The 12,459-nt window shown below is 46.9% G+C and overlaps 4 protein-coding genes across 4 annotated transcripts; 1 reads left to right on the top strand and 3 right to left on the bottom strand.

Annotated features, from left to right (window-relative positions):
* Window positions 1-189: 189 nt before the first annotated feature.
* On the top strand, window positions 190-1,368 carry F5147DRAFT_821961 (uncharacterized protein; the record flags this gene model as incomplete). The annotated part of the gene is made up of 2 exons (XM_041443724.1): window positions 190-928; window positions 987-1,368. The coding sequence occupies exons 1-2, from the start codon at window positions 669-671 to the stop codon at window positions 1,366-1,368; spliced, it is 642 nt and encodes a 213-aa protein (XP_041296583.1). The 5' UTR covers window positions 190-668.
* Window positions 1,369-1,554: 186 nt separating this feature from the next.
* Window positions 1,555-2,643, bottom strand: F5147DRAFT_429956 (uncharacterized protein). The gene has a single exon (XM_041429799.1). It carries the CDS (start codon window positions 2,348-2,350, stop codon window positions 1,628-1,630), a length of 723 nt encoding a protein of 240 aa, XP_041296582.1. The 5' UTR covers window positions 2,351-2,643; the 3' UTR covers window positions 1,555-1,627.
* Window positions 2,644-5,400: 2,757 nt separating this feature from the next.
* F5147DRAFT_429884 (laccase) lies at window positions 5,401-7,737 on the bottom strand. Its single transcript, XM_041429798.1, has 12 exons — window positions 7,454-7,737; window positions 7,355-7,406; window positions 7,235-7,303; window positions 7,021-7,179; window positions 6,892-6,967; window positions 6,813-6,840; window positions 6,036-6,762; window positions 5,962-5,982; window positions 5,760-5,908; window positions 5,681-5,704; window positions 5,565-5,629; window positions 5,401-5,514 (listed from the first exon to the last, which is right to left on the bottom strand). Exons 1-12 carry the CDS (start codon window positions 7,612-7,614, stop codon window positions 5,432-5,434), a joined length of 1,614 nt encoding a protein of 537 aa, XP_041296581.1. The 5' UTR covers window positions 7,615-7,737; the 3' UTR covers window positions 5,401-5,431.
* Window positions 7,738-9,817: 2,080 nt separating this feature from the next.
* On the bottom strand, window positions 9,818-10,297 carry F5147DRAFT_821954 (uncharacterized protein; the record flags this gene model as incomplete). Its single annotated transcript, XM_041443723.1, has 1 exon — window positions 9,818-10,297. The coding sequence occupies one exon, from the start codon at window positions 10,295-10,297 to the stop codon at window positions 9,818-9,820; it is 480 nt and encodes a 159-aa protein (XP_041296580.1).
* Between the last annotated feature and the right edge of the window lie 2,162 nt (window positions 10,298-12,459).

Genomic DNA, 12,459 nt, shown 5'->3' with positions numbered 1-12,459 from the left:
CGTGTGACTCGTGTCACTAAGCACTCTGCTTAAGCAATGACTAACAAGGATTCGTGTTCAGCTTCGATAATCCTCCACAATAACTTAACAGCCAGGTAAGGACGTCACGGTGATAAGTACCAGTAACTTAGCGAAACTAATCAAGTGCATACCAACTAGCAGTCCGTCCTCCTCCGATCACGCATACCGAAGAGTAAATATGTCTAGACAACGCGCGATGACAATACCATGAGAGAGTATCATGATCAGTTCCTATCTGTCAGATATATAGGGTTCCTTGGCATCAGAGATGAGTTTCTACACAGTTGTTCTTTGGTTATTTTTACTCAGTCACCAGGTCGATATCGTCCCTATTCATTTGACTCGTGGGTTTTGACTCCATATTTGTGCATCTTACTAAGTAAACCTCTCGTATACAATTCAATATTGTCTAATGGCCCATGGGCAAACTTGACCGTCTTCCAGAATGGTTCTCGGTCGCCGTTTTCCCTTGGTCTCCAACATAGCCAAAAGTTTGAAATATGGTTGATTGTACTGATTTCACATACCATGGCAGTACATCGCAGTCGTCACGTGCCGACTGTGGTGCTCGATACTATACATAGGAGTCTCTAGGACTACAGCATGGATCATTCATCTCTTCATTCTCAACTTCCACCATCCATTTTATGGCTTATTTTGACGAAGTTCGTAGTGGACTAGCAGTCCAGTTTATCATCGTAACCTACAGTCAGCTAACTAACTCCCAGGATTCGTACCGTCTTCCGGAGGGCATAAAGCGGATTGCATATGATGCTGATACCCAGCAGTATATTTTCCGCGACCGCTCCGGTCAACTTTACCAGAATCCTTCAGGAGAGACTTATGGTGTTCTGATACCTGTGTCAGCACCTGCCACTCCTCGTCGCAGTGTGACCATAACAGGCGAGTTCGTGACCCCCAACATGACGCCCAATTGCTTACATTGCTCCCTATGCAGAACGCAGGGACCCTGCTCTCATCCGTGCCCGCTCTGTCAAGCGCCCCGCAAAGACTTTCGATGACTTCCTTCCCCGAGAATACATCACCAACGCAAAGGAGTCCAGTCCTACCCCCAACTCTCCCAGCGAAGATATCACGCGGGCGAACAGGAATCGTGCGCTACCAAAGATCCCCAAAATTGGGGAGGTCATACGTTCCCGGGCCATTTCACCTCGCGAGTCGGCAGATGAAGAAAAACGGTACTTACTCGACAATCGCTCTGCCAGTCCCACCTCATATGCGACTCATGATGATGAGAAGGAGTTGAGTCGCTCAAATTCTAAAGCGTCTTCTATGTTGTCATTGCCTATTATCGATACGCATATTAATTTATCTGGTTTCATATGACTGTCGAAATCATTGTATTACATTTGTAGCACCACTGCACCATCTCTGGACAAGATGTGATATACAAATCAAAGTTCATTTGACCTGGCGCTGATGTATCTGTCCCGCTCAGCATGTAGCACAGATATTAGCCCCAGCTGTAGTAAAGTGATTAAGAGTTGTTCGACGTCAGAGGCTTGTGTCGCGACAACCCCAAAACAAAATAGAATCAAACAAAATACAACAAACGAACGACGAATAAACAAACTGGACCAAGACTTTACACTAAATTGAATGAAACTCGTTGTCTCTCCTTGTTCTTTGACGACAAGATCGAGAGTGGTCTGAGTGGCCCCTGCACAGGTGCGAGCTTTGGATCAGCTTCAATTTCTGTCACACGACCACGCGAGAGCACTCGCGACCCCTTCTCCCTAGCAGCTCTTGCAATACGCTCGGGAAATGTAGCGCGAACGTCCCTGTGCGATTGGGTGACAGCTGGACCACTGGACGCGTTCTCTTTGATCACAGCTACAGGCGGTGGTGAAACGAGGGGTTTCCCATCAGGGGAGCTCGAAAAGGAATGCTGGAAGAGAAAATCGTTGAGTAAATGCATGCACGATGAGGCTGCCACGCACATATGCCTCTGACTCTGCATTTTCTCCAATAGCCTCGCTCTTCCGTATGCTCTGAGTCCATGTGAAGCGAGGCGGTCCTTCATGGTCATCATCATCTCGTGAGTTCGACGCAAAGTGGCTGACAGATTATCGGACGTACTTCTCGGCTTCTTCTCAAAAAACTCGTTTGGGAAGTTCTGCACCTTCTCCGCGTTCTGCCTAGCGTTCCATGAATTCAGGATCCGATGGTAGACGAGGTAACCAATGATGTATGCGATGCACAAAGCAAGCAAAATGAGCGCTGCGAATGGGAAAACACGCTTATGTGACTGGTCCGCGGAGGATGTGGCAGTTGCTGTAGGAGAAGCGGTGCTGCTCGAAGGGGCCATGGTAGTGTTGAAGATCGGATTGGCACGTCGGCAGTCAAAGATGCCCCACTTGAACACTGATGGTGGAGTGTAAGAGACAGGGTGGGTATGTGGTTGACATGTTAATAAGTATGGCCTTGGACTGGAGGCTGACACGAATTAGAGCTAAATTGGTCACAGAACGGCGTAGCATATGCGAAGCCCTTACCAGAGCTGTACACGAGATTTACGTCGGCATACAGTTTTGTAGGACGTGATCGAATGTCTAGTACAGCCATACGTGTTAGGTTGTCTAACCTCGCGCTCAAAAAGATAGGCCTGACAAGTACTGGGTCCCTGCATGCTCGATCGTTTTGACGTCAATATAACGCAAGGTGGCGAACTTCAAGCTTCAAGTATCGATTAAATATAAATTTGACAAGCGCTGCATCGAGTATGTAGTCAAGACACCTATAGTAAGGCTAATCATCATATCCTGTACGGAGTCAACTAGATAATGGAAACTAGCATCAGCCAGTACCGCGTATCATAATTGATAATGAGGTAGAGGGTTGGCCATAGCAGTACTTGAAATATCTAAGTAGACAAGAAATTCGCTTGCATCCCGTTGTCCTGTAAACCTTGATAACTGAAAATGGGTGGGACGTCTACTACTATGTCGATGAGTGGAGCGCAGGTGGTGGGTAAAGGTCAGTGGAAATATTAGCAGCTGCCTCGTAATAATTGAGATCCCCTCACCCCCAACTATAAGGGTATGAGAGCGTTGAAGGTCGGACATGACTGATCCCGTGGCCTGGAAAGAAATTCAGGCATGAAAATTCAGATTCTTCACGGATGACCTGCCTGGCACTTGGTTCATATTTGCGCAGGTTTCTGACTTTTAGCCATTACCATGGCAAAACCGCTGGTATGAAGGATTAGAAAATTCTTTCGCGAGGACTTTCACATACGCTTTCGAGATGCCAGTTTATGTGACTGTTGGTTCAAAGCCAGTACCATCATTGACGGCTCGATAGCAACGATGTCATACCAATACAAGAATCAAATGCCAGAATTGTCGTAGACCGCCAGCGCTTATGACGTCGAGGAGAACTGGGTTCACGTGATGATTATTGATGGTACCGTTTCCTGCACTCTGTATGACACGGACGGAATACTATTCTCATCAGTACCAGCCAGACTATGCCATAGAAGTCAGGAGAACTTACCCCATGAAGGTGTATGGGAGGCTGGTGCAATGTATATCAGATAAGTAAGCGTCCGAGTCGAATGACTCGATGATATCCTAGTACCCAGTCTATCCCAGAAGCTCGTCTGGAACACAACCTGCAAGAGCAGTAATTACAGACGGGTGCCATGACCAGTACTGCGAGCATCTTGAAGTCTAGCCGTCGACGAGAGCAAGGTGCACTATGTGTGATTCGGTACTACCAATCCTGAAAGCAGAATTTGCAGGACATGGAGTGCGACAGCAGAGGATCGTTTTCGACAGAAGGATACAGTTCCGCCATGAGATAGTACAGTCGGCCATGGGATCAAGGGCTGGCCAAATCCAATCGGGTTTCTTCTCGTATGCCCAGCCTTCGTCAACCAGAGAGAGGTGATGCATAGAGAGGTCGGACCAAGTCCTGTTAAGCGAAAGGAAAAGAATAAGTTTAGTTCTAACTTGCGTGGCGAGAACAAGGTGACTGAGGCACGGAGACGTCAATCCCCCAAAAAAGAGACGCTCGGAGGAGTAGAGGAAGCACGACAAAACATACCATCATATCGAGAGCCTGAAGAAGGCCTTATCGTCCTCGTGCAACCCGGGACCATTGTACAGCATGGACACCGTGATACGGACAACGGAAATAGACTAGACACGGCACGATAGCGTAGGTAGTGTCCAACATAGGGTTTGACCCTAGCGGACAGTAAACAAGGATCAAACAATCAAATCGATTTCGACCATCAAGTCGAGCTTCTTATGGGATCGCTCCCAGCCATACTGTCAACGTTGTCGTCCCTAGACAGACGAACTTAGAAATCCGATGGAAATATGGAGCAGGAGGGGACTTTCTGGACCGGGAGTCGTCGAGAAAGGTAGTGAGCGCAGAGTGGGCGATTGTGCAGGCACAGGCACAGGCACAGTGCACCACCGGGGAATAAAGAAGTCCGACAGAGTCAGATAACAAGTAATAAGCTACTCCTTATAAATGACTAGACAATATACTTGGTCAGTGGTGATTGAATATTGAGGTCTTACATAACTCACTCTGCCGACATGTAGTACCTCATTTACTTTGAGATCCGGAGTCGAACTGTTTCAGAGTAGGTAGAATTGCCTTATCAAAGTTAGAAATAGTGCAGGGCTGCAGGGTTCTAAAGCTGTGAGCGTTGGGCGACAACACAAATGAACGGAGAATCGAACTACTCAGCTCCACTGACATTTACCATGGAGAACCTTAAGGGAAAAGAGATTATGCTGAGCGCAGAGGAGCACGTGGCCACGTCTAATACGAATCTCAATGAATCTTTGATGAAGAGCGGTGATGCAGACCCGTGCATTGTGCACTAATCCATTTTCGACGGACACGTTCCGAAGGCACGAGTCTCCACAAGTTCGGAAGAGCATTCAGCCGTGTGGAAGACGCGACACTGGAGGCAGCATGATATGTCGTGCTGTATACTCAAGATATGGCAAAGGATAAACGATTTTGAATTGGCTGAGGCAGAAGAAATAAGTAGGACAATGATCATATCATTGTGATTATCGGCAACCGGAAAGCGTTTTCCACGCTTCAAATGACAGACGCATGTCATTTATTTTCTACAGAAACCTTCTCCACTCCATTCTCCATCCATCTCCCAACATAGTAAGTATTGGGGAATATAAATATAGACACATTGGAAGGGAGAATGCAGCCGACAGAACACAAATACAAGGAAGGGACACCCAAGCTAGAGATCGATCGATCAGAACCCCACATGTCCGTCATGTGCATGAAGATTTGAAAGTGTACAATAAGATTCACATTTGGATTGGTCGCAGCAAACAATAAGAAAGTCAAGCAAGATTCATGGCGCCACCGCCGGTCCATAGTGATTGAAAGGGTGATATAACTATGCAGAGTAAATTTCAGTCATCCCAGCGACCGTGGGATCTGGGTGTTGGTCATAGATTGGACATAAGCGTTCCCATTGATCTGTAAAGCAATTCAGCAATAGAAGTGCGGATTCTTGACGTATGACCTACCTGGCACGGGGTCCACATGCGCGGGAGTATCTGGGGGACTTTCTGCCATTACCACGGCGAAACCGCTGAAAATGAAGGATGAGCCATTTCGTTCACGGGAAGATTTACACACGTACGCTGCAAGGTGCCAGTCGATGTGACTGTTGGTTCAGAGTTAGTATCCTTCTTGACAACTCCGTAAAAATGATGACATACCAATGCATGAACCACGGGCCAGAATTGTCAGTGAGAAATCGGATCACCATTTCTTGCCCAATGACCCCAGCGCTGACCACATCGCGGCGAACGGGGTTCACATAATTGAAGGTACTGCTGTCTGCGCTCTTTACGACACTAAATGTATGCTAATAACCATGAGTACCAACTAGGCATGCCTTTGAGGTCATGGAGAACTTACCCCATGAAGGTGTATAGGATGCTAGTACAGTATACGTCAGTCACGTAAACATCGAATGAATGGAAAAGACGTACAGGTCCACCTAGAGCGCTGACTATTGACACCGTCAACTCTACCACTTTGTTGGCCCCGAGAACGTACACACTTCCGGTTGGGAGCAGCTGAGTGGCGTTTTGAGCTCCATTAAGAATTTGGAGTAGAACAGGAACGGTGGGGTTTACGAATGTGACATTATTGACATAGAAATTTCCGGCATTAAGGGTAACCGGGAGGTTGAGGTTGACATCGGCTTTACCATATTCTGGAATCCCAGGAGTACCGGGATGGAGAAGAGCATGTAAGTTGCTCTCTTGCAATTGGTTCGTGGCAGGAATATTAGGCGTAGTCGGGTCAGCCTCTGGGGCACCTTTGTAGCGAAGGATAGCAGTGTTCAATCCTCCGCTGTAGTTCGCATTCGCCGTATTAGGAAGAGCGCGTACCCAGTAGTTATCTACTGGCTGGTCGGCTACTAGAATCACAGAGTAGCGCTGGGCGACAAAAATCTGGAGTTGATCTACCACCAGAGGTTCTGTCAGCTGTCCATCCGCTTCGATGACAGTTAAGTTGTGACCATCGATGGAGAATTGGACGTTGGAGTCGCATGACATTTGAACTAGGCGCAAGCGATATCGCTTTCCCCGCGTGACATTGATCACAGCAAGCTCAGACTGAGGTCCGCCAACATAGCGACCAAGTCCATTGATGAGCATAGAATTGGCAACAGGTACAGTGCCGAGCAATTCGGGGGCTACAGTATGATACCTAGTGATCCTGATTCAGTCGGGCAGATTACTCATGATCGTAAAACTCACCAGTCGGAAAGCGTGATCACGGTACTTGCTGGAAACACATGATGGTCAGAAGGTTCATATGAACCAATTTATTGCTCACCATCATCGATATCGTACATATATGCTAAAGGGTCTTCAGGGTCATAGATTACCAGGGGTCCCCTTAAACCATCGCACTGTTCCATAGGTCAGTCCTTCACTGCACATGCAAGGTTCGAGCAATACTTACATATTGAACAGAATAATGGCTATGATACCAATAAGTGCCCGCCTGGTTTGGGGTGGAGAAAGAATGTAGAAAAGAGTGGTTCTGCGTAATGGGGCATTGTGTGACGAATGCCACTCCATCGGCATAGTTCGTCCGATTCTGGAAGATGCCATGCCAGTGCTGCCATAAACAAGGTTTATTTTAACAACATTCATGATGATTTGAAACTGCTTACAATACTGGTAAGCACGAACATCGAGTCGTCCTTGAGCTTGTTGACCACCTCAATATCAAAGTGATCTCCCTACTGTGAAGTCAGGCGCTGGCATTTGACAAAGAGTTTTAAAAAGTTTACCTTCTGGGCTGCAATCAAGGGTGCAGGAAATATGCCATCGACAAGAGTTGCTCTGTCAAAGATCAGGAATGAGTTTGAGCGCTATGATAATAGACTCACGGGCGTGCGAAGCCATCGGGAGCGATGATGCTATTGCCTATGGTTAATCTAGTTTTGGGACCATGTACAGGGAGCTGAGATAGTGGGTACTCTGAGCGAGATACTAGAGCTGTAGCATTAATCGATGAGATGAGAGAAACTATTAGAAAGAGAATAAACATCGCGATTTTTCACGATGAATAGTGGGGCTTTCGTTGGCGAGAGTAGGGGAAAGCAGGATAATATTATAACGCTCTTGCAGCTTTTATCTTGCGGTAGATAGCCTTGAAGTGTTCCCATTTCAAAGCATTTGGCATCTTACAACTTTATCAGCATGTGATTGCACTGCAAAAAGGGTGCTCGGCGCCCCGGTCTCAATGGTGTACTGCTACAGGAGTCAGCGTTGTAGCAACGATCTGTCGATCTGTTCAAGAATGATGAGATACCACGAAACCGTGAATCGGACCCGATCCAAAATAGCTTAAACGGCGAAACGCCCAACCGACCCCAGGTGTCATGCTAGGCCACAATAATTTTAATCAACTCTTCGTGTGCAGGAAAAGAAAAAAGATAATCACCAATGGTGCCCTCCGTCAAGTACGGAGGCTACTGTAACATTTAGCTGTCGAACAGAAATGGTCACACGCTATTAGGTACTATGTGATGGTAGCATGTCAGGACCTTAGGTGTCTAGCCACTTCGGTATCTCTGCACAGAATTTTGAAGGAGATAGCCGGTAGCCTAGTAGTTGACGCGCGGTGGGGTGACCAAAGATTGTGCCATTATTGGATTGTGCTGTGATCATCGAAGACTCGTAATCAACGGAGGATCAGTTATTAGCTGGGAGGCTATGACGGTGACTGTGATTGCGGTACCAAAATTACCCAAATATACGAGGCCGCATATAGTCAAGTTGATGTTAATTTGGGGCTTGGCTTATGAGGGTCTGAGGTCATGCCAAAGCACATCACTAGTGACAGTCACTACAGTGTCGGCCTGGCTTCTATGTGGTATGGTTGGTTGGTTAGTACTAGCTCGTCGGAATGGTTGGTACTAGAAGGAGAAGTGTCGTGATTGGTTACATAATCGATTGATTATTATGTGTACAGTGACTCAACAGTTCTTACTATACTAGATGTCCACGGGAGTTCGCGCATTTTTGGCAAAACGGTTATTACTCCACATCGCACAAACAAACAAAATTAATTCTTTGACAGTTCGATAGCGTGACATCGAAAGTACAACCTCTGCTAGTTTTTTTTTCGAAAATTGACGTGTTGAGTCCAGCGGAGAGTTACCGCGCAGAAAAGTGCATTTTCCCTAGAGTTCGCGCACTTCGTCACACTATGTCACACGTCTGCCGCGATGCCTTTTCACGCTCCGCAGAATTCGCACCGTTTAAATGTTGTGAAGTTGTGCCTGTGTAAAGCATTTCGGCATTGTGGAGTTTTGATTACACAGTCTCTATGTCACGCTTTGGGCAGATTGTCACGTCTGGGGCTTATTTCTTTATCGCAGATGATCCTGACAAGCATGTGCCCCGAATAAATTTGTTTTAGTATTCTCTAATCATGTATATAACCATCTCACAATATTCCAGAATTATATGTGGAGATCTGACCTTTAGAGTGAGCCTTCTATGCCTCTCGCACTGATAAGTTGCCCATGGAACAAGATCTACTTCGATTTTCTTCAAAAAATATATATGGCAGTGTGTATTATGTTTGGGCGAATCCAGATCTATCATGGATAAGGATTCTGTACAGAATTGCGTGTGCTAGAGTCAATGCGCGGACTCTTGGGACACACGGACTCGTGGGACCATCTAGTACTAGTTTAAGAAAGTAATATGCTGTAAGGATTACCAACGTTTACCGCCAATTTACCGCAGCCATGATTTCAGCTCACTGGCGTCATCAATCAGCACTTCAGCACAATCTCCGTCCCGCTGATCCTTCGTCGCTACCGATTCGTTCAACCCTTAACACCCTTTTCTCGTCACTGTCACCCCACTCGCAGCCCACCGGCTTGGAATCTGTCAATAAATTATCTATACGACTCTCGTCACTTGGGCTACACGATATTCGTACACCCAGTACAGTATAGGACCGGCATTTGAGCCAGCGAATTTTGTTGGCCGTCTCAAGTTAACACTCCTCCATTAAACAAAAATCTGATGTGACAGTTATGTTTAGTTATACAATGACCATACTAATGCAACACTATAGAGCAATCAAATGGGTGACGAGTGTGCAATGCAATGATCAGTAAAATGTCTCGATATCTGTTTTTTTCACCACTTGAGCCAGCCCTAAAATGGATATAGCGCACATCTAAGCGCCAACTCGGATTATCGTGTCATAATGATTCTCAGGTTAGTTACTACTACTCCTCTTCATCCTCGTCACTGGCATTCTCATAGTCATCACCGTCAACATCAAGCTCGTCACCTGCAGTGCCCTCCGCAAGTACCGGTTTAGGTAACGGCGCCTCCAATTTACCTCGCGTTGGCTTTTTCCACGCCAGCCGACGCTTCTCCAACTTCGCGAGTTCTTTTTCCTCCTTCCACCGCTCCAAGTCCATTTGATACTTCCCCTTTAATTCCCTGTTACGCTTCTTTCTTGCTTCTTCCGTCTTCTTCCACTCCTCCAAAACTGCAGCACGTTGTTCTCTCCCCTCTTTTCGAGCTTGCTTGGCCACTTCTTCATCTGCTGCTGCTTTCTCATGGTCGACAACTCGCGTGTAGAAAGCATCTCCACTCAGATAACAAGGTAAGCCATTTCCCATTAACTTCCCGCGTTTTTTTGAATTATTCTTCGCCTCTTCCTGTGCTGCGAGTTGCCCATGCAATGAGTCACAGTACATCCCCTGTAGATAGCAAGTACTCACGATGCCCCCAGATTGTTATTATGATGCCACTGGGTTCCAAAAGCTTTACCCTTGTATATGACAGTGGGTGGTATCTCGGTGCCGTCTGCACAGATTGTAACCATAACGGTGATGTTCTCTCGATTTCCATCTCGTTGTTGGTACTGAATCTTTGCCCCAGAAGGACCAAAAACACGCTCCTTGTTTCCACCACCTGGCTGGAATCCAGTCTCGTCTGCTGCCCAAATGCAATCTTCTTCTATACCCAGTGATGTCATAGCACCTTCTAGTAGTGTGAACCATTGATCATGAGTTGTGGGATTGACAGCGCGACCATGAGCGGTGTCAAGAGATCGAGTCCAGAATCTGCCAAGTGTTACAGGGATCTGTAACACCTACTAGAGCCCCAGCTCTCCCTACACCTGCCCCCGCTCTGCTAGACTCCCCGCGCGGCGGTGCGCCGCCTGCGCCTAGAAAGACAGCGGTCTGGACCGCTATGACCCCGCCTCAAGGCGCTATGACCCCGCCCCTGGCCTAGACGGCCTTGTACCTGTTCCATGGAGGCTGTACGCCTCATGGACACCCTAGATCAGCGCATGTATACAGCATGTCGCTTCATGAAGATCCGGAGCGCCCCTGGCGCCTCATGTATGAAGACCCGGAGCGCTTGGCGCTTCCTGTACCTATGCGCAGCTGCACTTGGCGCTGCATGTATGATTAAGAGGCTAAGCCTCATGTACTTTATCTAACCTCATGTCTGGTTATCTCAGATGTACGATATACTATAGATTACAGACTGAGCTTGAACACCTACATACACTATGTATAAGTAGGCACATTGTTGTAGATTGAACTTCACTTTAATCTACTAGGTTCTACCAAGAACTTGCTCATCTTAGCTTAACCGCTTCCTTGTGTGAGACCGCACTTCATCATCGTCCCCGTACGACTTTGCACGTATCCGCTAGCCCTGCATCTCGACGAGCGCCGTCTTACCGAGATCGCCGGAGGAATCCTTGACGTTCCGTCAAGGCCAGACCACGCTCAGCTTCAGTAGACTCACTCGAGTCGTCGCTGAGAAGACCTATCCTAGTTCGCACACGCCGACCTACAGTTGACGTAACACCAAGCTTGTCCATGTGTTTTTCAACAAACCGGTCAGTCCAATTTTTTCCTACTCCTTCAGCTGGGAACTTTTCCTTAAGTCGTGCTCGTAGAATGGCATCAACATGTTCCTTGAGTCGACGATGACCAATCGGAAATCCACGACGTCCAAGTTCAAGACAATACTCAACAACCTTCTCTGCCTCCTCTGATTTTAACCATGCTCTTTCCTCTGCCATGTACTGGGCGCTGCTTCTATTCCCTGCAAGTCGACGCGAGACAGTCATGTGGTCAACGACCACTGGTTTCCCAGTTTCTGCTCGATATTCCTCCTGGACTTCTCGACAGATGGCACGGAGGCTTTTGGTAGGCTGATCTTTTCTCTGCTCGGCACGGTACTCATTGATGGCTCGAGTAATGGCAATCTCTTGCTCTTGCCTAGCAAGTTGTTTTTTCCTGGTGACTGATTTTGGACGACCAACCATGACTGAGATATGCAGAATATGACTGCAGGATGGTGTTCATCGAGCCTGTAAACAAAAGTCCAAATTGGGTTAGTTTCGCAATCTTGTCCTGATAAACACATTTGATAATGGATTTTGAGACCCTCGTCCGGGATCCCAGTGGCAGCATGTTGTTGTGTGTAGGACATATATCATTGTACTGAAACTGTACTAGGGATATAGATCTTTCATTTGGCAGGATTTTTGACATTGATAATTGAATACTTCCTTCTCGCTGCATTGATTAGTGCCAAAAGAGGGCATGTTTCTGACCTGTAGCATGCATATACAATTTTTTTTTCATTTCTACTCGACAGTATCTCAGATGCATGTATTTAGAATATATCTGTGCTATCCGATGTGTCAATAAGCAAATGTTGAGTGTGTGGTAGCTGTTTGGCTCAAATGACGGTGCTGGCTCAAATGCCGGTCCTATACTGTACTGATTCCTTTCTCTTACCCTCTTTCTCATCATTACTATTCTACCCTGTCACGTGCAGCGCCACTCCCTTCTGCTTCCACCTTCACATAATCGTTCGGCCTAGCCATACC

This window comes from Suillus discolor, assembly GCF_016758755.1.
Source record: "Suillus discolor strain FC423 chromosome Unknown F5147scaffold_9, whole genome shotgun sequence".
Classification (NCBI taxonomy): Eukaryota; Fungi; Basidiomycota; class Agaricomycetes; order Boletales; family Suillaceae; genus Suillus; species Suillus discolor.
This window is presented reverse-complemented; position numbering and strand designations above follow the sequence as displayed.